The sequence below is a fragment of the Acomys minous genome, assembly GCF_964271855.1.
Source record: "Acomys minous genome assembly, chromosome: 4".
Lineage (NCBI taxonomy): Eukaryota > Metazoa > Chordata > Mammalia > Rodentia > Muridae > Acomys > Acomys minous.
In genome coordinates, this window is record NC_140486.1 from 43,783,325 (window position 1) to 43,808,039 (window position 24,715).

General features: G+C 40.1%; 2 protein-coding genes across 3 annotated transcripts in view; both read right to left on the reverse strand.

The window, feature by feature from the left end:
• Positions 1-13,636: 13,636 nt before the first annotated feature.
• The window catches only part of RBM27 (RNA binding motif protein 27), a 67,638-nt gene continuing 56,559 nt past the window's right edge, over positions 13,637-24,715 (reverse strand). For both annotated transcript variants that reach the window (XM_084778193.1, XM_084778192.1), the window contains 2 exons: positions 18,079-18,189; positions 13,637-16,802 (listed from right to left, as the gene is read on the reverse strand). In XM_084778193.1, coding sequence (XP_084634319.1) covers positions 16,719-16,802; positions 18,079-18,189 — 195 coding nt within the window. In that variant the 3' untranslated portion in view covers positions 13,637-16,718. The remainder of the gene's footprint in view (positions 16,803-18,078; positions 18,190-24,715) is intronic.
• LOC311595475 (calcyclin-binding protein) lies at positions 23,704-24,669 on the reverse strand. Its single transcript, XM_084778214.1, has one exon. It carries the CDS (start codon positions 24,583-24,585, stop codon positions 23,896-23,898), a length of 690 nt encoding a protein of 229 aa, XP_084634340.1. The 5' UTR covers positions 24,586-24,669; the 3' UTR covers positions 23,704-23,895.

Sequence of the window (24,715 nt, forward strand, 5' to 3'; positions counted from 1 at the left end):
AAGAAAGACTGACTCAAAAAATAAAGAAAAAGAAAAAGAAAATAAAGAAAGAAATTAAAAGAAAAAAATAAATTACAATTTTAGAAAATATGAGAAGTAGATTGTGAAAGAAATGCCTTGTGATAAAGGACCTTAGAAAACCAAAGTCATGCGTTGCCACTCATTGACACAAGTTTACTCTTCTTGCCACTATGGAGTAGATGCCACAATTTTTCCTTAAAAGTAAATGGCCTATTTTCAAAATAAGCAGAGTCTTCTTCTTTATATCTCCTCTTAATTCAAGAAATATATCTAACTCCAGTCTAACAAGAGTCAGCTTCAGAAGAAATTAATCAGGAGCAGCCATTAATTATTTACACTCTAAAACAGTAGGTCTGCTAATGTTTCCACTAATCACCAAAGCTAAGCAGATGTGTCTTCATAAAGAATGGGATGAGGATAAAGGAGGCACAAACAGGAAAAATTTGTGTGTACGTGTGTGTATATATAGCCATGACAGGAAACACCAGCGAGTGCACCGTTACAGCCAGGGCAGTATTTGCATAAGCCAAAAGGCACAGTCAGATATTTCTCATATTCGGAGATATAAAATGTTATATTAAGGCAGTATTGGTAAGATACTCCTGTAACATCAACACTTAGGAGGCTGAGGGAGGAAGATTTCAGGTTCAAGGCCAACCTGAGCTATGTCGCAAAACCCTGTCTCACAGGCTGACGAGATGGCACAGGAGCTACAAGGTGGTGACCACTGAGCCTGATGACCTGGGTTTCATCCCTCAGAGCCACAAGGTAGAGGAAAACTGACTCCCTGGTGTCATCCTCTGATCTCCACACGTGTACCCAAACACACACACACACACACACACACACACACACACACACACACACACGCACACACACGCACACGCGCGCGCACACACACACACGCGCACACACACACACACACACACACGCACACGCACACACACACACACACACGCACGCACGCACGCGCGCACACACACACACACACACAGAGTTAATGAAATAAATAAATGAATAACATGCCTCAATAACATGTACATGTATAAACCAATAAAATTAGGAGCAGAATTTATGGAAGCTAAAACTAACAGTAAGAGATGAAAAGAATTCAATTCCTCTTTTTGACAACATTTAGAAAGAGTCCAATTTTGACAAGCATCTGAAAGCAGCCTGCTTTGCAGGTGTTAAATATATGGTAATATTGTGGATTTCAAAATCATTTCATACAAATCCAAAATGAGCCGGGCGTGGTGGTGCATGCCTTTAATCTCAGCTCCAAAATGATCCAAATCTTCACTTTTGCCCTCACAAGTTTGCCCCCCCCTTTCTTTTTTTTCTTTTTCTTTTTCTTTCTTTCTTTTTTTTTTTTTTTTTAAGTTTTGAGTTTGGAAGATGGCATGAGTCAGCCTGTGTAGCTCTGTGACATGTACATGCAGGAACAGAGGCTGCCACTTCTCAGAACTCAGCTCCCTGGGTTTGTCCCCACTCTGCTGCTCACTATGTGATGTCACTACTCCTAAATTTCATTGGCAGCATATGCTTATAGGAGTAGCCACTTCAAAGAATTACAAAACGAGTTCTTGTGGGCCTTATGGGCCAGATTTCTCCTCTCTCTCTCTCTCTCTCTCTCTCTCTCTCTCTCTCTCTCTCTCTCGACTTGTAGGGAGTGAGTGAAGTCCCCAGTGAATGTGTGTTGTTGGCCATACTAAGGACACCACCAATGCCTGGGCAAAGCCTTCCCCAGGTAAAGATCACAGGATTAGCAATGCCTTTCTGGAGGCCCAGTGTGAATGTTGACAGTGTGTGCAGGAAATGCCCACTGTAGCTTTCCCTGTGTGGACAGCCTGAAAACTGCTCCCTCCAAGACTGCTTCTACCAAGGCCAGCCCCACCTGAGTCCTGTCTAGCTGTATGTAACAATCCTTCCTCCTTGTCCATCTGTACGTGACAACCTGCCTCCTTGTCCATCTGTACATGACAACCTGCCTCCTTGTCCATCTGTACATGATAACCTGCCTCCTTGTTCATCTGTACATGACAACCTGCCTCCTTGTTCATCTGTACATGACAACCTGCCTCCTTGTTCATCTGTACATGACAGCCTGTCTGCTTGTTCATCTGTCCGTGACAACCTGCCTGCTTGTTCATCTGTACGTGACAACCTGCCTCCTTGTCCATCTGTACATGACAACCTGTCTGCTTGTTCATCTGTACATGACAACCTGCCTCCTTGTTCATCTGTACGTGACAACCTGTCTGCTTGTTCATCTGTACGTGACAACCTGCCTGCTTATTCACCTGTACATGACAACCTGCCTGCTTGTTCATCTGTCTGTGACAACCTGCCTGCTTTTTCTACTGGATATAATACACACACTGGGCTTCCAGAGAGGTGCAGCTTCTCCATTAAAAAGCCCAGACCACTTGAGGGCAGCTCTTCTGAATGGGTGGGTGTCAGTGTGTCAGTCATTTCCTTATTACGTCATTACTCCTAGTCCGAGTTCTGGGACCAGAGCAGTACAAGGAGTCAGCATGCTGTGAAGACAGTATTTCTGTGGTCAGTTGGTCAGGGGAGTACTGGTATTTGACACAGGCTCCCAACTGTGTAGCTTTCATGATGGGATGACAGTGACAGATGCCCACCTTTCCTCCTAGCTCCTGCTCCCAGTCATGATGCTTGTCACAGTCCTGGATGGAGCGCAATATCCTTTCATGTTCCAGGAAGATTTGTAGGGTGGCTATTAGCAGCATGGAGACCTGACTGAGGACCTGTGAGTTCTAACCTTTTCCTTTTCCCAGGTTTTTGCTCCCAATCCTGTTTGGGGACTAGGAACTTGACCCTCACTGGCACTCAGATCGTAAGGTCCCTGCATCAAAGCACTAATCAGGCCCAAGCCTGCTTATCTGCTTAGATCAGTTGTGTTCAGGGTGCCATGGCTGTAGGGACTCAGAACTTATATACACCATGTCACAATAAATGTGTGCTTGCCCCTCGATGGGAATACCGTCTGTATATCCTGCCTGCTGAATGACACGTCATCCATACCCGATGAGATCCTAGGAAGCACCTGCCACGCTATGGACACTTGGGGGAGTTCCATCCAGCATGTATGTACATATAGATGCCTAGAGAGAGGAGGGAGAGAGACGAGAAAGAGCAAAGGAGGAAGAAGAGGGAGAAAGGGATAAAGGCAGGACGGGGGAGGGTGGTGGTGGTAGCTGATCTAGGACAACTGGCTGAGAGTCCTCAGGGCCAGAATGGCAGCTAGTGATTTCAGATGCTCCCTAGGCCCCTTTGGTGAGCAGCTAGCTCTAGGAGCTTTTTGCTCAAAGGCAGTGAGTCTCTGCATCCTGTGTCACAGCATATTTTATCTAAAGAAGGTCATTAATGAACGACCCGCTGCCATACACGTGGGTAGATCTGAGGGTATTCCCTTCCAGAGAACTTACTCTCTGCTTCCACTTTCTGATGCTTCCTTGCGGGGCCTGACCGGAAGTCCGTGTCATCGTGCATAACCTGTGTGCCGGCTCAGGATTCTGTAGTGAGTGAGTGAGTGAGTGAGTGCCGTCCACGGGCTGTTTAACAGAGGTGTTGAAATTTTCCTCTGCTCACCAGAGGGGGAAAAAAAGGCGGGAGGGGAGTTTAGTCTCGGGAGCTGGTGAAGATAGTGTGCCGCTCACGAGATTATGTCAGCAACCCTGAGTGGGGCAGGCACAAGCTTGCTGTCTAGTCCTACAGTCTTCCAGCATGCTCTGCTGTAGGCAGCACCTACTGTCTTCTTTCCATCAAGGACCGCTCCCCGCAGGAGCCCACCCTCTCCCAGCGATCAGCTCCAGCTGAGGACCCAAAGGCAATCTTAGAGGTGATAAACCAAACAGAGCAAGCACAATAGATTCCTTCACTACCCAGCTGCCCTCTGCTTTCTGTGTACCCTGTGTATACAAACCCTTGGGCACCAATGGACCCTGAAGCAGCTGCTAGGCTGTGAAACTAAAATAGGGATGCTGAGAAGAAAAGAGAGTGTGTCACCTAAAACCAGGTAGCCCATGAGCTCAGGTGTCCAAAATCTGGAGAGATCACCCAAGAGCTGAGGAAAGCATTAGCTGTAGCGGCCAGCAGCAGCCAGTGGGGGCAGCAGAGCCTTATGTCACCGCAGTGTTTTTATTAGACCCCTTAGCCAGGGAAGCCATGCAACCATACCATTTTCTGTGCACAGACGAACTAGGTTCAGAGTTGCTCAGCTATATGTAGGGCAACACTATGTTCAGTTCCTCCCACCCATGAAGGTTGCATTTCTATTCCCAGGAAATGCTTAGTACCCACACCACCTGTAAAAACATAGGCTTTCGCTTTTTATAAGCCATAACACAGACACAGACATACATGCACATACACACACACACAGTGACAATGGTAAAGAGATGTTTTGTTTTTCGAGACAGGGTTTCTCTGTGTAGGCTTGGCTGTACTGGACTTGCTTTGTAGACCAGGCTGGTCTCAAGCTCATAGAGATCTGCCTGCCTCTGCCTCCCAAGTGCTGGGATTAAAGGTGTGTGCTACCACGCCCAAGTAAAATGTTTTGATGACTACCAAAGATGGTGATGCCATCTATGGGCCTGGGCCATGCAGCGGCAGGACTCTAGTTTGGCGAGGCCATCTGTGGGCCTGGGCCACACAGTGGCAGGACTCTAGTTTGCCTATGCAACATGTTCAAAATCACACTTTCCAGAGCACTTTTCACATCATTGATCATCATACAGTTCTGCTGGGTTTTTTTTTAATGTTATCACCTCTAAAAAGCAACATCTAAAATTACATCCATCACTAAAATATCTGCAGAATCTTAAAATATTAAACCCGATAGTGGAAGAAAGGGAGAAAAATAAACAGCAATTCTAGAATTCTTCCTTGTTTCTCAGCCTTGCCAACTTCTGACTGCTTGGAAGGAGGTGATTCACATAAAAATATGAGCAGCTGAAGTTATTTAAAATCAACATGTTCTGGGGAACAGCAAGAGTGTGTCTAACCTCTGTGCTTGTCATGAGATTTAATATAGTCCTAAAACATGTGAAGGCACCACTTGTTCCCCACGCTGCACAGTGGTGGTAAGAGCTTCATAAACCGCGCAGTGCTTTTTCACGTTACTACAATGCAGAGCGTGGTGATGCCAAGTTATCTTTTCCTACGTGAAGAGAGATCCAGACTCTCACACAGTCCATGACCCCCACAGCAGAAAATACTGTAACAACGTGAAAGTCTGGATGATTGCACAGTCGTGAGGTTTGTAGCCTGCAAACACACTGTATCCGTGACAGGCACGGCTCTGCAGATGTGAGCCCTTTGGGCTGCATGCAGTGTTCGGTGGAGGCCACAGGCTAACTGCTCACTACTGTTGGGATGGGGCCTTTTCTTCTACTCCAGATCTAGTCCTGATTGTCACTAAGCTAATCATGCCAACAGAAGGAATGACAGGATGGAAACTGGAGGAGGATTTCCCATGAATGAAGCACTGCACCCTGAGCGAATCATGCTGTCACAACCCCCTTTCCTTCCTAAAGGAAATCCTTTGCTACAGGAAATGAGTAGGTAATAATAACAATAATAATTTTTTAAAAGACAGAGTTGAATACAGATGTCTTAAGGACATACAGAGATAGAAACAGTATCATGGAAGCAAACATCTGACTTTAGACACTGCAGCTGTGTGTTAGTAGGGACAAGACAGAGGGAAACTGGAGCGTTTAAAGCATGTCTATATTATGGAATGTTCAATAAATCACTTGCTTAAACCCAACAAAAATAAAAGCACAATCATTTTAGTAACATAAGTTGTGTGTGTGTGTGTGTGTGTGTGTGTGTGTGTGTGCATTGCATGTTTGGGTGCATGTGCATGTATGTGTGAATATGTGTGGGCATCAGAGGACAACATTAGGTGTGGGACCTGGGCCTCCTGGATTAGGCTAAGCTAGCTGGTCAGTGAGACCCAGGGATCCACCTTTCTGTGTACCCAGAGCTGAGATTACATGCTCACACCACCACTCCCCGCTCTCTTTTACATGGGATTTTGGGGTCAAACTCAGGTTCCTGTGCTAAAAAGGTCAGCATTTGCTCAACTGAGCTATATTTGAACCATCCAAACTTTTATTAGCTTGATTACTTTTCAAAGAATCATGAATAATTTTTGTGAGTGTGGTTTTTTTGTTTGTTTGTTTGTTTGTTTTGTTTTGTTTTTTGGAGACAGGATTTCTCTATGTAGCCTTGACTATCCTGGACTCGTTTTGTAGAGATCCATCTGCCTCTGCCTTCCTGAGTTCTGAGATTACAGTCATGTGCCACCGCACCTTGCTGAACTGAACAGAATCATTTTATTAGAGTTGTGAAATAGCCAAAACATCAACTTGTTTAATAAATTTTGTTCATTTATTTTTATGTGCATTTTGCCTGCATGTGTATCTGTGCACCACCAATGTGTGCCTAGGAAATGAACTCAGGTCCTCTAGAAGAGTAGCCAGTGCTCTCAACGGCCAAGCCTCCCAATTGTTTTGAGTGTGTGGTGAAGAGAAAAACCATCAAAACTTACCATAACCATTCCTGCCATGTCTAGTTCATAAGATACAAATCTGATGCTAGTGACAATAACATTGCAAAGGTGAAGACACTCCTCTTGGTTATTAAACACATGACCAAACATCTAGGCAATGGTTTCTATCCTGCTCAGTTTTCCATGTGCATCTGAATATCCCAGATAGATCCTTTCTCTAAATGCAGCCACTTCTGAGTTTACCACTCCCCCCAAAGCCCTCCAAAAACAACACAATTTTTTTTTCATAAAAATGTCCTTATAGGGCTGGGTATGGTGGCACACGCCTTTAATCCCAGCACTTGGGAGGCAGAGGCAGGAGGCTGCTGTGAGTGCAAGGCCAGCCTGGTCAACAAAGTGAGTCTAGGACAGCCAAGGCTACACAGAGAAACCCTGTCTCGAAAAACAAAAAACAAAAACAAACAAAAAATTCCTTATGTAAGTATTAAGTAAATTTTAGTAACTTACTTCAATGTTTAGACATTTCCTTCAGTTTTGTCTGATTTATCAGTAGTATTTACTTCAAAGTGTAAAGCAGAATGAATTAAACTTCTTTGACACACATGGTGCTGTAAGAGTCCAAACACCATTCTAAGTGACTCCAAATAATTTTCACATGAATGGCTAAATTACAGAAATGTATAGTATATTAGGACTTAAGTAAACTTAAGAAAACGAGATTGGTCTCAGGTATGCCTCTCTTTTTCTTTATCTTTCTTAGGTTTGGAGATAGAGTTTGAAAAGAAAGAAGGGGGAATATAGAAATATATAGGGATGAAAAAAATTATTGAATCTACTCAACCTTAGGCCTTGTTACTCACAAATAAGGTTATTTTTAATTCATTGATACAGAATTTTGTATATTGATGCAAAATAAGTTTAATTTTGATACATTGGTATAGAATTCAAATTTAAGATTATTATTCACACACATTATATATATATTTCTACTCTAATATGAGGTATTGTACCCATACAACTCAATTATAATACAAGGTTTACTGCTATTGCAGGATGTTTAGGATAATTAATTAATACAAGCTAATTGTTAGCTGATCAAATCATGGTCACATCAATTACTAGTCTAGTTTTACCAAAAGAATATACATCCTAGGTTTAACAGATAGATATGATTTTATAGATAAGGCAAAATAGATAAGGTATTCAAAAAACCTCAGAGACCTACAGAATATAGCATTTAAAGATGTTTTTATTATTTTAAAGATTCTTTGACAAAAAGACAAGTTAACTCCTGGCAACATCCAGCCTACCTCAGAGAAGATGATGAGCATCAAAGATCTGCCATATGTAGTTGTCTTCAAATGTGGCAAACCAGCCACTGGGCAAAATGTCCTTGTTCTGGCCACAGACAGAATTCTGCCTAAATACAGGCAAGCTTGGATGCAGTCAGAGTCAATAGCCAAACTCTGCCAAGACACGGTAAGCAAGTCCTCAATAGTTCCTGCCTCACAAATGTCTGTCAGATATATGGCCAGAAGGCTGAAGATGATGCTCCAACGTTATAGTTTTGGGTGACTATTCAGGTATAGTTTTGGGTGACTGTTCAGGCAGCAAATTGTGATTTTTTATTTTGGAAGCGGCTAACCTGCACTTCCAGTTTACTCAGGTAATTAATTTTCATTCCTTCTTAGTTTCTGATGGGGTTAAAGACCAGATAGTTTAGTTTTGCATTAAGCTTAGTTGTTTAGGAGTTAAGATGTTGTTAGTTCTAGATAGATGTTTTAAGGTGATAGAGATGAGATATGATAGATATTGATTTACATTCAGAATTTGAGACTCACCTAGATAGGAAAGATGTTTTCTTTAAGATTGCCAAATTCAAATACCCAAAACATTATGAATGCAACATTTTTTATAATTCCTCATTGTTTTGTGGTTCTTCTTGCTGTATGTAGTTTATTGTATATATATGTAATAATGTAAATGTATATGTAAAAAAAATAATTTGAAAAAAAAAAGAATAGGGGCTGGGAGGTGGCTCAACTGTCATGTGTTTGAGTGTGAGGACCTGAGTGTGGATCCCTGGCACACTCCTTAAAGGCACAACCTATAATCCCAGCACAAGGGAGGCAAAGGAAGGAGGATCCCTGGCGCTTGCTAGTAGCTTGTCTTGCCAAACTCGTGAGCTCCAGTTTCAATGAAAGACCCTGTCTTGAAAAATGAGATGGGATGCAATATAGGAAGACACCTGCTATCAAAAATGAGATGAACAACACAATGCTTGCCATCAACTATTGGCAGCTATATGCACATACACATACATACATATACAATCACAAATACATATGCCCACACACACAACATACAACACACACACACACACACATTCTTCTGAAGAAAAATACTTTCACTGGACCTATTAGATCATGCCTAGTTTTTGCAAGTGCTGTCAAAAACTACAAGTCCTCCTCCCTCAAGGCTGATTTCATCTTTTTTCTTTCAGTTGACAATAATACCATAAAAATTACAACTCAATAAGTATTGTTTAATAGAAAGAATGGGAAAAAGTAGAAGGATTTAAAGCAGTATTACTAAAAGAAAGAAGCCAACTATGTAAAAGCCAAATAATTATAAAAGAACCATGGTGTGACTACTGGGTTCATTCAGTAAGACTGTTCTTTAAAAAAAAAAAAAAAAAAAAAGGTATAAATATAACCATAAATGAACACTGCTATTCTCAGCACTTTCTGTCCAGAAAATTCAGTATTCCATATGAAAACAACATTAAAGCATGTCAACTTATTTATGTACAACACAATTTTCCAAATGCCAAGGTTAAAAGAAGGCACCAGAAATATTGAAAAACACAAAGAAGCAATGTAGAAATAATGTGAGATTATCATAACTCAGTTTGCCACAGGAAAAATATTAAGATAAGATTGGAAATAAAATAAGCAAGTTATGATATAGCCAAATTATTGCAAAATGTATCAAATGGCTGACTGTACATTGCAGAGGGCACAGAAAGTGATTACTTTAAAGTGTTTCTCCATGAATTAGCATGAATAAAGACTGCTTTCTTGGGTTTCAAATATGCTATCTGAAAGTGTAGTGGTGCTCCCTGGGGAAGTCTGAGGCATGAGACAGGAGTCAGGATGACAGTGTTTTGACAAGACACTAATAATAAAGATCAGTGACATCCCACAGACTTGCATCTTCCCAGTGGGCTGGATGCAGCAGAGTGCAAAGGTGAAGGCCATGAGCTCTGTAGAGAGACCTGGATTCAAATCCTGGTCCCAGCACTACAGCCTGTGTGGCTTCGGGGAAGCCTCTTGTTCCTTTTCCAAAGTGTTTTCAAAGCTAAACAAGGATTTAAGTGTACCGCATCTCCCTCAATAGTTGTGACACAGTGTTGGGGACAATAAGCCATATGGCCAATGTTCAGCCATCTTGTCAGAGCCTGTACCTTTAAGTCTCTGTTTTTCCCAGAGCTTGCCTTTCACCAGAAACTAGCTGACCCTGTTGTGGGTCGGCAGTTAGACTAAAAACAGATAGAGATGGAGCAACCCTGTTATGGTTTAACAGTTAGACTAGACAAAGATGGAGCCAGATACCCTGTGTGACAGAACATTATGGCCCTGCCTGGAATTCCCTGTGTTTTGAGAAAAGCCTGCAGCTGGGTTGCTATAGCAATATGCTTCCCTGCCTTCTGACTTATAAAAGCTGCTGCCTGACTAATAAAGTTTGAGAGCTTGATCAGTGTTTAAGACTTGGTATTCTTCTTTGTGTCTTGTATTTAATCATATAGGTAAATCTCCTCTCCCTGTGTTTTGAGAAAAGCCTGCAGCTGGGTTGCTATAGCAATATGCTTCCCTGCCTTCTGACTTATAAAAGCTGCTGCCTGACTAATAAAGTTTGAGAGCTTGATCAGTGTTTAAGACTTGGTATTCTTCTTTGTGTCTTGTATTTTATCATATAGGTAAATCTCCTCTCGAGCTTTAGTAAAACCTCCACAGGCCGGGAAAACACAGCAGACAAGAGCTCTGTCCTGAGTCAGTCTGATTTCAAAACCTGTCATCTAAAAAGTTTATTTGTTTTTATTTAATTTTATTTTTATGTGCATTGGTGTTTTGCCTGCATGTACGTCTGTGTGAGAGTGTCCTAAACAGTCACTACCTGATAACTAAACAGAAAATTAAGTTTTAATAGGCAAAAAGAATTTAAGTGAAAAAGATAGAGAAAATATTTAAGATGTTAAAAATGAGAAAAAGTAATTGTTTTTAATATACTGGTTTATCTATTATAATCTTATAGACTTAAAAGCATTTGTTTGAAGTAAAGTCACATTGCACAATATCAGAATATATATAATTTTATCACAAATATAAAAACTCATTAATGGCTAAGATAAATTCTAAATTAAGTGCAAAATTAAATTGAAAGCAAAATAATTTATTATCTCAGAATTAAACATAGCTGTGTCAAACAGCTCATATGTACATGTACACACACAGACATGTTATATGTAAATAGTCTTTGCAGTGGCTTCAACTACCTAAGGAGCAGTGCCAAGAACAGTGGCATTGTACCACTCCTCAAGAGAAGGGTGCAAACACAAGGACAGGAATCCCCAGTAGTTCCTTACAAGGCACCTACTCTCTAACAAGAGGGCAGATCTGCTTTGGCGTACGGAAGGGCCTGCTTTTAAAATCTAAGAGTATAAAATACCCTTCAGCAGCAGGAAGTTTATGCAACTCCCTCCATCTTTTAGGCTAAAGGTCAGCTTTGGACCCCAGAATTTTTTCCAAGCAAAATAAATGTCATTTAGTATTTAATATAGTATTGATGGTATCGCAGTGAGAAAGTATTTAGAGACGCAGTTCATCTTGTAAGCTAAAGAGCTAGGTTTTCAAACTACAGTTGGAGAGCCAAAGAGTCCAGACATGGTTTTTTGTCTAATGTAAGAGCAAGTGTGCACTGCACAGTAAGTACTATCTTGTGAGCTTTTGATGTTTACTAAGAACAGCTTAAGCTGGAGAATATGCCGATGGGTTGCTGTGAAGGTCGCTGTTTCCAGCCTAAATTCTGCCCTTTGGAGCCCCCTGCAGGCTCTAACTGTTAATAACCGAATCCCATGGCAAGTGACCCTCTAGTGGGAGGGTAGGTTCGGGGGCTGGTACTTAACTCTATCCAGAAACACAGGTTGATGGATGGATAGCACGCTGTCTACAAACTCATCCAGCATGTGGGCAGCCTCATTCTTCCTCAAGAAACCAAACTAACGTGGCAAAGTCCTTATCAGCCCTTGCTACTTTAATGAAAACTGAAATGCACTGATATCTCCCAGCAGAGGTGTGGGGGAGAATGAAGAAGTCACAACTTGCTTTATTCAATTTTTGGCAAAGTTAAAACTGATCTTAAGCAACGTTTTATACACTTATCTTAGACTGCCGAAGCACTTCTATGACAAAGGTCTTAAAAATAACCATCAGACGCTATTCTGGTCTTATCAAGTGACCTGTCTCAAAATGCTAGAATGGTCTAGTTAGGTCAATCAAGGCTGACTGCCTAACAGCCAACAGCCACATAGCAGATGCTCCTCTGAAACACCATCTCTTGGCCATAACTTCAATTTAGCAGGGGTGAAAGTGATTTATGACACAAATAACAGCAGTGTTAGTCTGAGCTAATGAAGGTTAGCTCTTAAAGTTAGAAAATACAAAAAGTACAGGGTCTGTTCTGCAATTAATGTAGTCCAAGTGCGCCCCACTCTACGCCAACTCCGGGACACACACCCCACGCCCATGGCTACTATAACTAAATTCTGACTAGGTCATATTTGGGGCTCATAGCCTAAAATTTATCTTTGGCCTTAGTATATACAATTTACATGAGATTCAGGAAAAAACAAAACCAAAACCTCAATAAAACCAAGAATTTCTGCTAACCAGAACCCCATTTTAGCAAATACTGTGTTACTCTTGGACACAATGCCTGGCTGGCCACAGGTTCAGGAAATAATCAATATACGCGGGATCACCCGTGATTTAGTCAAAACAAATGCCTACATCCATCTCCGTTGCCAGTCACATTATATAGATAGCCCTCTAACTTTTTGAAAAGGATGAAAATTGACCATTTTTCAGTATTTTCTTGATGAAGTAAAAAACATAAGGGCCCTTTTTCTTTCTCCTATTCTAAATATCCTTCATATTATTGGTAAGCAAACTGAGTATCTTTAGCACTAAAATGAATGTCACTGTCAGCTGGGTGTGATGGTGTATGCCTGTAATCCCAGCACTCGGGAGGCAGAGGCAGGCAGATCTCTGTTGAGTTTAAGGCCAGCTTGGTCTACAAAGCAAGTCCAGGACAGCCAGGACTACACAGAGAAACCCTGTCTCTAAAAACTAAAACCAAACCAAAGGCATAAATTGCTTGTGCTTTGTACCTGAAATACAAACTTAATAATGACCTTTTCAAAATCATGGTTATGAAAGGTAAATGAGGGGGCTGGAGAGATGGCTTAGTGGTTAAGAGCACTGGTACTCTTCCAGAGGACCCTTAGCACCCATAAGACAGCTAACAACCTCTAGCTGTTTCAGGGGCTTTGGTGCCCTCTTCTGACTTCTGTAGGCAATAAACGTAGGTGGTGCACACATACATAGAACACCCATACACACAAAATGAAAAGAATCAGTCAAAACAAAACAAAAAACACCTTATTTACTAGCTGCACTTTGATACTTTTCTCCCAATCTCCTTCCCTCCTTTTTTCCCCTGAGCTTGGATCTCTTTGTATCTCTGCTGCGACTCAACTTGTAAATTACCGCTTCAGCACCCAGTTGTAGGGATTACAGGCGTATGCTGCCATGTTCCTCTGTTGTCCAGACTACCCCCTGAAGGAGTAATTCTAGCCAACATTTAGAACCAGTGGGTCTGAAACCAATTTCATACCGAGCAACAGTTGCTTGCATACATATAGCATTCACACGTTTCTATTACTCACTCAGGCTCACAAGCAAGCTCACACTCACACTTCTTTCTTTCCAGAACAAGGCAGAATTACAGCTCTTTTAGTGATTGTTATAATTTTTGGAATGGTTCATAAATTTTCCAGATTCTTTTAAATTTGTAATATTTTCATCTTTTTTTTTCTTTTTTTCCCAATTGTGAACCATTCCATATTGCATCTTTATTGCAAAAGTCAACATGCTTCTTAGAAATTCAGATTGTAATCGATAAAACAAACATTACATATATGAATTTAAATGTATAAACAGTTAGAAATCCAACAATATCTCCTATATACTATTACACAAGTTCACAATCTTGTAAAAACTATAATACAGGCATACTATACATCAAGAGGAAACACTATTCCTTTTCACATGATTTTTTTTTTCTTTTGAAGTAATGATCCATCACCACGGATCTTTTTCAGTGTAGAAGGACTGCTTTCCAATGTCTCAGCTGGTGATGACATTTTCTCAATGCTCCAAGAAGAAACTGAGAAAAATTCCACATTCTTTGGGGTTACCTTTTTAGGCATGGGCAGAAATTTAGTAAATCTGGCTGACTAGTCACACTGGGTGCTTTCACCGCTGACCTGCTTCAAGGAGAGCCTACACACTAGGACAGCAGAATTTGCCTCAGCTGCTAAATGTTATCTCTTAAAGATGCCAAGAAAACAAGTCATAGTGTGGAATTCACTTTTAAGATAAATTTTAACAGCTGGGAATTGGTGAATGGGAATAAAGGGGATATATATATATACACATACATACACATATTCAGCTATTTTATGCTAACCTTAAGCTTTATAATGTGTAATTAATCCCTATTTTTAATTCACTTTTGAGTTAAACACATTGGAAAAGAATTTTAGTTATTTTTAAGGAATACAGAAAACCCAAGGTTTATACTAAGGACCCCAAAGACTTAATGAAAAGTGATCTATTCTTCACATTAGCACCTTTCTCTTTCATCCTCTGTCCCCAACAACTAAAAACCCAAACAAATCCTCAACTCTCGCAATAGTGAGTGTATAAAGATGTCAATTTTTTAAAAAAAAATCATATGAAAAGGAATCTCATTCTGTTGAACTGTCAGTCTACTGAGACTTTTCTTACGGCTTCACTAATTTACTGTAATTTTCAGTTTCCAAATACAAAAATACAACAATTCTTATTGAAATCTATACGCTGGTAGTTTTAGTACACAAAAGAAAAAAAAAACCCAAACAAATTATTTACAAAATTATACAGTTTAAGAAAAAACTTTGTACAAAAAATATATAAATCCTTTGTTCCCTCTATCACGTTTAAATGGTCAGGACTCAAAATATTCACCACAATGAATCTTTCCAAATATATACTGACTGAGCCACAGACATCAAGAAAATTTCATTAGAGATGATGGAGAAGTGAGGAGCAAGATGCTTACTGTAGGTTCCCGGTTCTAATGTGTTCCTTCTTTACGGGCCTGTTTTAGCCTCGGGTGTCCTTAGACACGTGACAGTAACCTAGAGAGGAAGTCCCACTACAAAGGGAAAACTACATAAACTTAAAAAGGATCCTGGTGTTTGACACGTCATTCCAGGACAATAAGAAGAGGAAAAAGATGATCAGAAGGTGGGATCTAACTCCTTGTCACTATGTAAATCTAGAGTCCTGATGGTTTTGGGTTTCTAAGTGAACTGTTTCTATTTTAAGAAACAGCCTTTACCTCAGGGAACAAAACCCTGACACATTTAGTGATCACCAAGAACCTTCTGAAGCCAACAGGAAGTTTCAAACTTTCACACCACACGTATTATAAAGACACAGATGTATATATCTCCTTGAAAAAGTGACATCCTATGTACAGTAATCAATTCATTTCCCCAGGGCTCAGTACAGTGTAGTGTTGCTCCTCTGCTTTTCCAACTAACATTCAGAACACAAGGACATAAATTTACACATATATTTTACTTAACAGATACTCTGTACAGTGTACAGTAAAAATGCACACGGTAAAGGAAACTGCCTACTAAAGAGTGTGTGTGTTCATGGACAGCAAAATCTATAAAATTATGAAAATATAAGGTCATCTGATCAATGTCAAGTTAGAATCTCATTTATTACTAGCATATCCAGACTCCTAATCCCCACCTCAGTACCTCACCATCCTGGTTACAGTTGAGGAGAAGAACTTCAGATACCTTTAACCCTTTTGTGTGACTATGACTATTCTGAAGCTCTAAAATATATGAGAGGGAAGGCAGTAACTCTGTCCCCTAAAAGTCTGCCTTTATTTTCATCAAAACATCACTTATTTATATAGGTTATTGATAAATGATTGTTGCTTGCCCAACTGAATCACTTATTCAAAAAGTCAGGCTTATTTATCAAAAGGGATGAGAAAGGTATCGGGGAATGCGTGAGCAGGCAAAGGCAAGATGAAGGTTATTTTAAAAAGATCAACTGAAGCAATGCTCACCACATAGCAAAACAAAGAAAGACGAGTGGCAGGAGCCCTAAAGTGTGTGTGAGGAGAGGATGAGAGCAGAACCAGCTACCGTGCTCTGCAGATCTGTGAACAGAGATGGTGCTTTTGCTAAGTTCTGCTGCACATAAACTCTGAAAAAGACTGACTATAAAGTGGGCTCTTCCATGGTAAAAAATAAAAAATAAAAAATAATAATAATAATTAGTTTTTCTTCCAAGACCATCCTTGAAAGGCATTTAAATTACAAATATCTCCTACTGTCTGGCGACCCATCCATAATAGCTAAGAGTTAAGAGATTCCAGGCAATTTTGACATTTAATGAAATTTTATCAGCAGATTTATAATCCAAAATAAAATTTCGGAACACCCTGTCTTTACATTGTAATCCAGCACCAAGAGCAGACACAGATGGTGTGGAAGGTAAGGTTCTAGAGAATCCAGTCAGTGCTGCAGATCTTCACAACTGCATCAAGTCATGGCCTTTGGTGATCTGATATCACAGACAATTATGAGACATGTTTGAATAGCAACTTGCTGTCCTTAAACCTACTGTGTTGAAGAGAAAAATTAAAAAAAATATTTTTGGCTCATTGACTTCTTTAAATAATTCTAAAAAGTTGTTCTTCTAAACAATATTTCTAAAAATTACACAACTCGCATCAAATTTCATCTTCGCCATGAACGAGACTCATATTCATCTTCATCTTCATCATCATCATCATGCAAAAACAAATCTGAGGTTTCTGTTTCCTAAAGAGAAGAAGATACATCCAGTTAGCTGTGCACAAATGCACAGTGAAACAGCCACATGATAAACACATTAGCATAAAAGGCCTGGTCAAATTTACAAAAATATACAAGCAGTTTATTTTCAGGGTAAAACAAAGAAACAAAATTACCACCAACCAACAACTGCAATCTTTCAATATGGAGAACAGTATGGTACCCTGCCAACTTAAACATTGTGTTGATCAATCAATTCAGATCCAACAAAGATGTCTGCTTCTTTTTATTGGGAACATTCAACATTCTTACACAACACAAGACCACAAGCTATCACTATGGTGTGGCTACCTGTCCAGCAGGACTAGAGCCTATGTTTCCTGCCTGATCGTGATTTTGTACCTTTTAACCCGTTTCTCCTCCTCATATCCCAGAACACATCTTCTTACAAATGGATATTACTATTTATCCTCTCTTTATATTGAAAATATTAATAGGTTTCCATTCCTATAGCACCAAGAAAATAAACTGCTTCATGGAAGTCAGCCATCTCAGTACAGGCACTTGGGAGGCTGAGGCACGAGTTGCACGAGTTTTGTGCATCTGACGGCAGCCTGAGCCACAGGGTGAAACCCTATCTCCAGAAGCAAAGGAACAAAACAAAGTATCAAGTGGATGTTTAGAAGGAATTAGTCAGCATGTGTGCCTGTGTGTGAACATGTACATATATGTATGTGCACTATCAGTTATAAAAAGTAATTAAAATTGACTTCATTCCATTAACAAAAGTAAGGAAAATCAGCACATTTCCCCTGGACTATCTATCATTGCTTTGTGAGGAGTGGATATGGTAACTTCTCCCATGACACCAATGTCCCACATTTTATATAAAAATCTAAAATTTGACACAAAGAAGATATATCCACAAATACCATCATTGCACCAAGACTTATTTTCTTCCTATCTTGGGAACATTTCTGCTTTTGTTATATAAACTCATCTATATAATGAAGAGTAAGTATACTCATCAACTAGAAAAACTTGATTCTTTTAAAAGTAAGATTATAGAGTCAGAAATAATTACATCATGAGCTAAATATTCTCTTAATAAACTGATTAGAATACAAAAACAAAAAGCCAAATTCTCTCTCGTATTTTCAGAGGCTGATTATTACTTCTAGACAGGCTTTTACTAACTGAATGAAAGAAAAGTGAGCACCTATTTTTAAATGTTCAGTACTTGATATAAAGAAACAGATATGAAGTACTGTAATTCATATCTTATTTTAATGGTTGAATTTACCTCTTCTTTGACATCTTCCTCCTCAGTCTCAGTAGATATAGACGGTACCTTGGGCTTGTGCCATGATATCTGTAGCCGACGGTCTTTGAATTTTGACGCTTGGTTTGTAGCCTAAAGTGTATGTTAGAAGAAAACATAAGTATAAACTGGTAACAGTGCACTAGTAAAGAGTGCAATGATCTGGGAGAACACTGATAAGTGGGCCTGTCAGTAAAGGCTTATCTGTTTGGTCCGTATGTTTTACAGATCACACTACTGTGTACAGCAAGATGAGGATAACAAATGCCTTCTTCATTCAATGACTGACATATCAAACCTTAAAACATGTAACTTCTGAGATGAATCATCTCAATCATTGCATCTCTCAGTCATATCTTATCAAGCTCTTCCTACTTCCTCCCCATAACCTTTTACCCAGACTGGGGCCTTGACAGAGCCTAGCTTGACTCTGAACTCTCAACCCTCATGCCTCAGCTGCCCAAGTACTAGGATTACAGATGTGTGCCACCATGTTCACTCATTTTCTCAAATCCTCACAACTCCCTAGCTCATCAGTACATTAATAAATGTTAATTGGAGCTGAGTTTGGTGTCTCATATCTACAATCCCAGCACCCAGAAGGCTGAGACAGATTATTTCAAGGTCACCCTGGCTACATTGTGAGTTCTAGGCGGGTCTGGACCACAGAATGAGACCTAGTCTTTAAAAGAAAAGAAAAAGTCACAGTCCCAACCATGGTAAAACTGTTTCTTTCTTTTCTTCTTCTCGCCAGCAGCACCATGAATAGAACCAAAGGTCTTGAATACACTATGCAGGGTCTACCACAGAGTTACCTCTAACTCCTCAGTCTTTTCCTCAGTACTACTTTCTAAATATTCCTCAGCAAATATTAATGAGAAGACATTTTATTTGCTTATTTCTTTATTTAGAGAAAGGAACCAACCTAGAGTCTTGTGCATTCTAGACAAGCATTGTACCACACTAAACTATATTTCTGGACCTTAAATGATGAACATCATAAACTTTTTTCAAAATTATTTATTTTCATTTTATGTGAATAGGTGTTTTTCCTGCATGTGTGTCTATGTCAGATCTTGGAGCTACAGACAGTTGTGAGCTATCATGTGGGTGCTGGGAATCGAACCCGGGTCCTCTGGAAGAGCAGTCAGTGCTCTTAACTGCTGAGCGATCTCTCCAGCTCAAACATCATAAACTTTTATGAAAACAAAGTTAAATTCATAACAAAAGTCTAAAGTGGGCCAACAAGATGGCTCAGAGAGTTAAAGCACTTATTCCACAGGTGGTGTTTGATCTTTAAACGCACACTATAAAGAACCAACTCCCACAGGGTGTCTGCTAACATCCATGTACACTGGTGTCATGGTTTAAGCAGCACCTCCATCACTACCACCACATGCAAGATTCTACAGTGTATCTGAGGTGGGTGTTGTTTACTTCCTTCTGTATTTTCAGACTTTTAAGTTTTTTTCAGTGAACATCATGAAAGACACCATAACCAACAACTAGAACTTTTCTCTTTTTTAACAGAACCTCATTTTCAGCTCAGCAGGCAATCCAGGAGTAGTTTAAGGTACTCACAGTAACTGTTTCTCTTAGAAAGGGTTGATTGGGAAATGTGTGGGAGATACTTATGGCTAAGACATGAAAACACATGCCTGGGCACGAGTGAGGGTTGGGGAGGTAAGGAAGTTTGTTGGGAAGACCATAGCCTAAGAAACACACCCTCTCTTTTGCCTTTGAGTTTTCCTGTTAGAAGCTGTGGTGTTTGTGGTTTCTGCAGATATTCTAGTAGCAAGAGGAAAAAATGGCTACCAGCTAACAAAGTAGGAAAGTAGGAGAGAAACATACTATGTGTTTGAGTGTTCAAGTAATCCTAAAATCTCCCTAAAGCTTCTTAAATGGAAAGAAAACAGGGCGTGTGAGATGATTCAGCAGGTATGAGATCTGAGTCTGAGTTCAGTCCTGCATGGTCAAAGGAGAACCAAACTGCATGCCTTCCTCTGACCTCCACACATGCATAGCAACATATGTGCCCACATACATCACATACACAAAATAAATAAACACACATTTTTTAAGAAAGGAGAAGGTAAGAGGAAGGGAAATAGGAGGCTGAGAAGATGGCTCAGTGGTTAAAAGTATTTGCTGTGTCACCAAGCATGATGACTTGATTCACATCCTAGGAGCTACATAAAAGCTGGGTGGTGCAGAGAGCATTTGGAACCCAGTGCTAGGGAGGAAAGGGGGAGGGGGAACCACAGGGTCAGGCAGATCCCTGGGAATGCTGGCCTATCAGTCAAAGGGTAGCAGCAAGTTCCATTTCAATAAGAGACTCTGCCTCAAAAAGTAAATTGGACAGTGACAAAGAAAGAACATTTGCTGCTCTTCCACAGGACCCACGATCAGTTCCCAGCCCCTCATAACCACTTGTAGCTATAGCTCCAGGTCCTGGTCATGCTGGGCACCTGCATGCATGTACATTTATATATACAAACATACATACAAGCATGCACATAAATAAAGTTTTTAAAGGGTAGCACCAACAAAAATAGATCTCTACTATCTGCAGATTACTGTGGCATGAAAGTATATTCTCTGGGAGGCAGAGGCAAGAGGATCGCCGTGAGTTCCAGGCCAGCCTGGTCTAGAACAGCCAAGGCTAAATAGAGAAACCCTGTCTTGGGAAAAAAGAAGAAAAAAAGAAAGAAAGAAAAAGTATATTCTCTTTTTAAAAAGCTTTTTCTTCTAAACTCATTGGTTTTGATCCTAATATGTATAAAGTTTTACTCACATACCACAATATTTCATACTTATGGATAAATGGTTTAAACTTAGTATATAGCTTCTAAAGATAAAATAACACATGCCAAAGCTTTGCCAACTACAGTTCTCAAAACACACATACACAGAATCCTGATTTTGTTTCTTAGGAGATAGGACTCTGTTTTCTAGACCTCACATTCTAGACTCAAGTGATCCTTTTTTCTCAGCTCCTAAGTACCAGGACAATAGGACACACCACTGTGCCTCACTCAGCACCCTGCTTCTGATGGCCTGTGAACTGAAAATAGTTTGTGCTTTATTAAAATGGTTTTAAAAGGAAAAAAAAAAAAAGAGAGAGATTTCAGTGTTTAGGAGGCTAAGTCAGGGATTTCATGAGTTTGAAACAAGCCTAAGCTATACATTGAGTTGTAAGTAGGCTAGCCTGAGCTACAAAGTGAAACTAGTCTCAAAAATCAAACAAAGCCAGTGTGGTGGTCTATAACCATAAGCCTAGGACTAGGAGGCAGGATGATCAGGAGATCTATCAGTGGCCTTGAGAGGTTAGCATGGACCACATGGGACTATCTCAACAAACTGCAAAGGCTACAAGACAAGAAAGTGGGAAAATAAACAAGAAAAGCAAATTAACAAAAGGGAGGGAAAGGAAGGAGAGGGGAGGGGAGTAGGAGAGGAAAGGAAAGTACAGACGGGGGAAAGAAAGAAGAAAACATGACAGAGACCATCTATAGGCCACAAAATCCTACATTCTACAACTTGGCTCTTTACAGAACAAGCCTATTAACTTTTAACAAAGACTTTTTAGGAATATGTATGTATTCATACATATTCTTATACAAAGAAACCCTATCTCAAAAACAAAAAAGAAGAACACGCCTTTACTCTCTGGGCTCGGGAAGCAGAGGCAGGTGGACCTCTGTCAGTTTAAGGCTGGACTGTTGTACATAGTGAAGTTCTAGGAGAACCAGTGCTACACACAGAGACTGTCTCAACCCCCATCTCACCACAGCCCCCCCCAAAAAAACAGGAAATGCTCTTAATTGCTGAGCTATCTCTCTAGGCCCAAAGCCTGCCAATATTTGACACATACTATTAAGACGTATGTTCCTATGTTGTAGATAACCTGGACTGTGTATTACACATTTCATGTATAGTCTTTGTGTATCTGTATGAGTTCAGATCTGTATTTTGCTTGTGGAGGACTGAGGCTGACACTGGTGTCTTTCTTACTTTTTTGAGACAGGTGCTCCCATTGAACCCTGAGGTCAGCAACTGGCCAGCAAGCCTCAGCACTGTCTCTATCACTCCAGCACTGGGCTATGCTACTGGCCTAGCTTCCAAATGGCTATTGGGATCTAAACTCAGTTCTTCTTGTTTTAAACCCACTGAGTGTCTCCCCCGCCCCATTCATATAACTTTAATGTGAGTGAAGCTTGCGCGTCATGATTTGCCTCACCACCTTTAATATAAAATAAGTGTTGAAATATTTCCCTTAAGTAAGAGGTTGGGGGTGAGGTAGGGGGTGGTGGTGACAGTGAAATGGCTCAGTTGATAAAGGTGCTTGCATTTGATCCCTGGGACCCATAAGATAGAAGAGAACCAACTCGCCAACGCTGTTCTCTAATCCCCACATGCATATCATGGTACATGCACCCCTACCCCCAAATAAATAAATAAATAGTGATTTGTAAATTGTTGCCTAGGACTGGGGAAACCTGGCTATGAGGGCTCTGGTATTTGTCAGCAGTGTAATCACACTAGGTAGCTTTAAGATTTGGTTTTGAATCAGAAGAAAAGACTTTCACTGGAGTCTAGGGAGGCTCAACCTGTACAGTGCTTGCCTAGGATGCACAAATCCCTTACTTAATCCCCAGGATCAGCTAACTCACAAACGCCTGTCATCCAAGCATTCAGGAAATGGAAGCAGGAGGACCAGAAATACAGGGCTGCCCTTGTTTACAAGGGAGTTTGAGGCCAACCTGAAGTAGTTGAGACCCTGTCTAAAGTTTTTGAGTTTTTTTGGTTTTCGAGATAGGGTTTCTCTTTGTCCTGGACTCACACTCTGTAGACCAGGCTGGTCTCAAACTCACAGAGATCCTCCTCCTTCTGCCTCCCAAGTGCTGGGATTAAGTTTTAAAAGACTTTACTGAATACAATTTCACATGTTTTTCATACTTGTAGTCATTTTACATTGAGTGAACCCACTTATGAAACTCTACCAAATGAATTAGTGAATGGCTGGAAAGAGAACATACTGTGCATGTTTATTTGTCTGTAGCCAATCTCTATTTACATCTGTGTCGACACTGTATACAGAACAAACAAGCTTACTGTCTTTTTTTTTTTTTTTTTTTTTTTTTAAGTAAAACTCCAACTTTATTGAACAAAGGAATAGATGGATCTTCAAGTTTTCACATCATGGTTATTTTTTAAAAGCCATCTGATCCAATGCAGTCCTTACCAACACAAGATGTCTATTTTTGTCATTTGTATTTTGTCTAAATTTATATTCATAAATATACTTAAGTCCATTAGTAGTACATGGTAATATATGGCACACACACTACTCAAGCTGGTAATAATGGACAACAGCTCTATAGTAACTTGCAAGTTTGTGTACAAATTTGAAGTTTATGCAAAAACTTTGGTTTTATTTTTACATTACTGTGAGCTAATGTCAGTTGTATATAGGGAAATACTTGTTTTCTATCTCCCAGCCAGAACAAAAATATGTGATGTAACATTTTCATTATGTAAGATTTCTTTTTTACATTTCAGAAAGAATGTCATATAACCCTTTCTTAAACAAAATGACCAGGGTGCTAATGAAGGAAAAAGTTTAATAAGCATTATTTATTTAAATCAAATCCTCCAGTAAGAAATGAAGAATTTGTGGTCTATACTTAGAAGGCTGTGTAAATAGTTATCTGTCAAATTTTACGTGCAGTTCAACAACATTCCCTTAATGGAAACATGTGTGTTCAACATCACAGTTCCCCTAAGGACTTAAAAGTCTCAAAATTCTGTGTCTTCTCTGGCTTGCTTCTCTCTGGATTCTACCCATGCTTTATTAATGGTTCGCTTCATGTCATCATCTCCATCTTCATAGATTTTTTTAAGAACATTCATTAATCCCTCACTAGGATCTGCTTCAGTGTCGTAGGAAGGCTTTTCTTTCTCTTTGCATTCCTTTTCCACCTGAGTTAAGTAGTCCCATCGTGTGTTTTCTGCTTTCTTTTTACATAAGATAATAACTGTATCAGCCTTGACTTTTTTTGAACTGCTTTCCACAGAGATGGGTTTCAAAAGATTGTTCACAATCATGGAGTAATTCTTGCCGTTGAGATTTTTTACCAAAAGATCAAATGACCTCTCTGTGAAGTGCACCTGTACATTCTCAGTGGGAACTTGATGAACTCCAGTTAAGGTAATGTAGATTTTCACAAACTTATCTGACTGATCCCATCCATAATTACTGATTTTCACAGTATATCCTGTTGTAAGAGGAGCAACCATAGCAGCTGGCTTTTCATTGTCAAGTTCTGGTTTCTTCTGTGACTTCTGTTGCATCTTGTTCTTCATTTCTGTCTCAATCTTGGATTTTTCACTTGTGAGAGTATCACGTACTCTTTTCCTAGTGGATTTTTCCAGCAGCACTTTGACCTCTTCTAGGTCTTTCTGCAACTCCTCCAGAGTGGAAGCCATGGTGTGGCGGGTCAGGCCTGAGGAGGGAGCTGCAGCGGTGCACAGGAGAACACAGGAAGAGCCGAACAGGCCACCCGCGAACGTCGCAGCCGCTTACTGTCTTAATAATGTGACTTTTGCCTCCATTCCA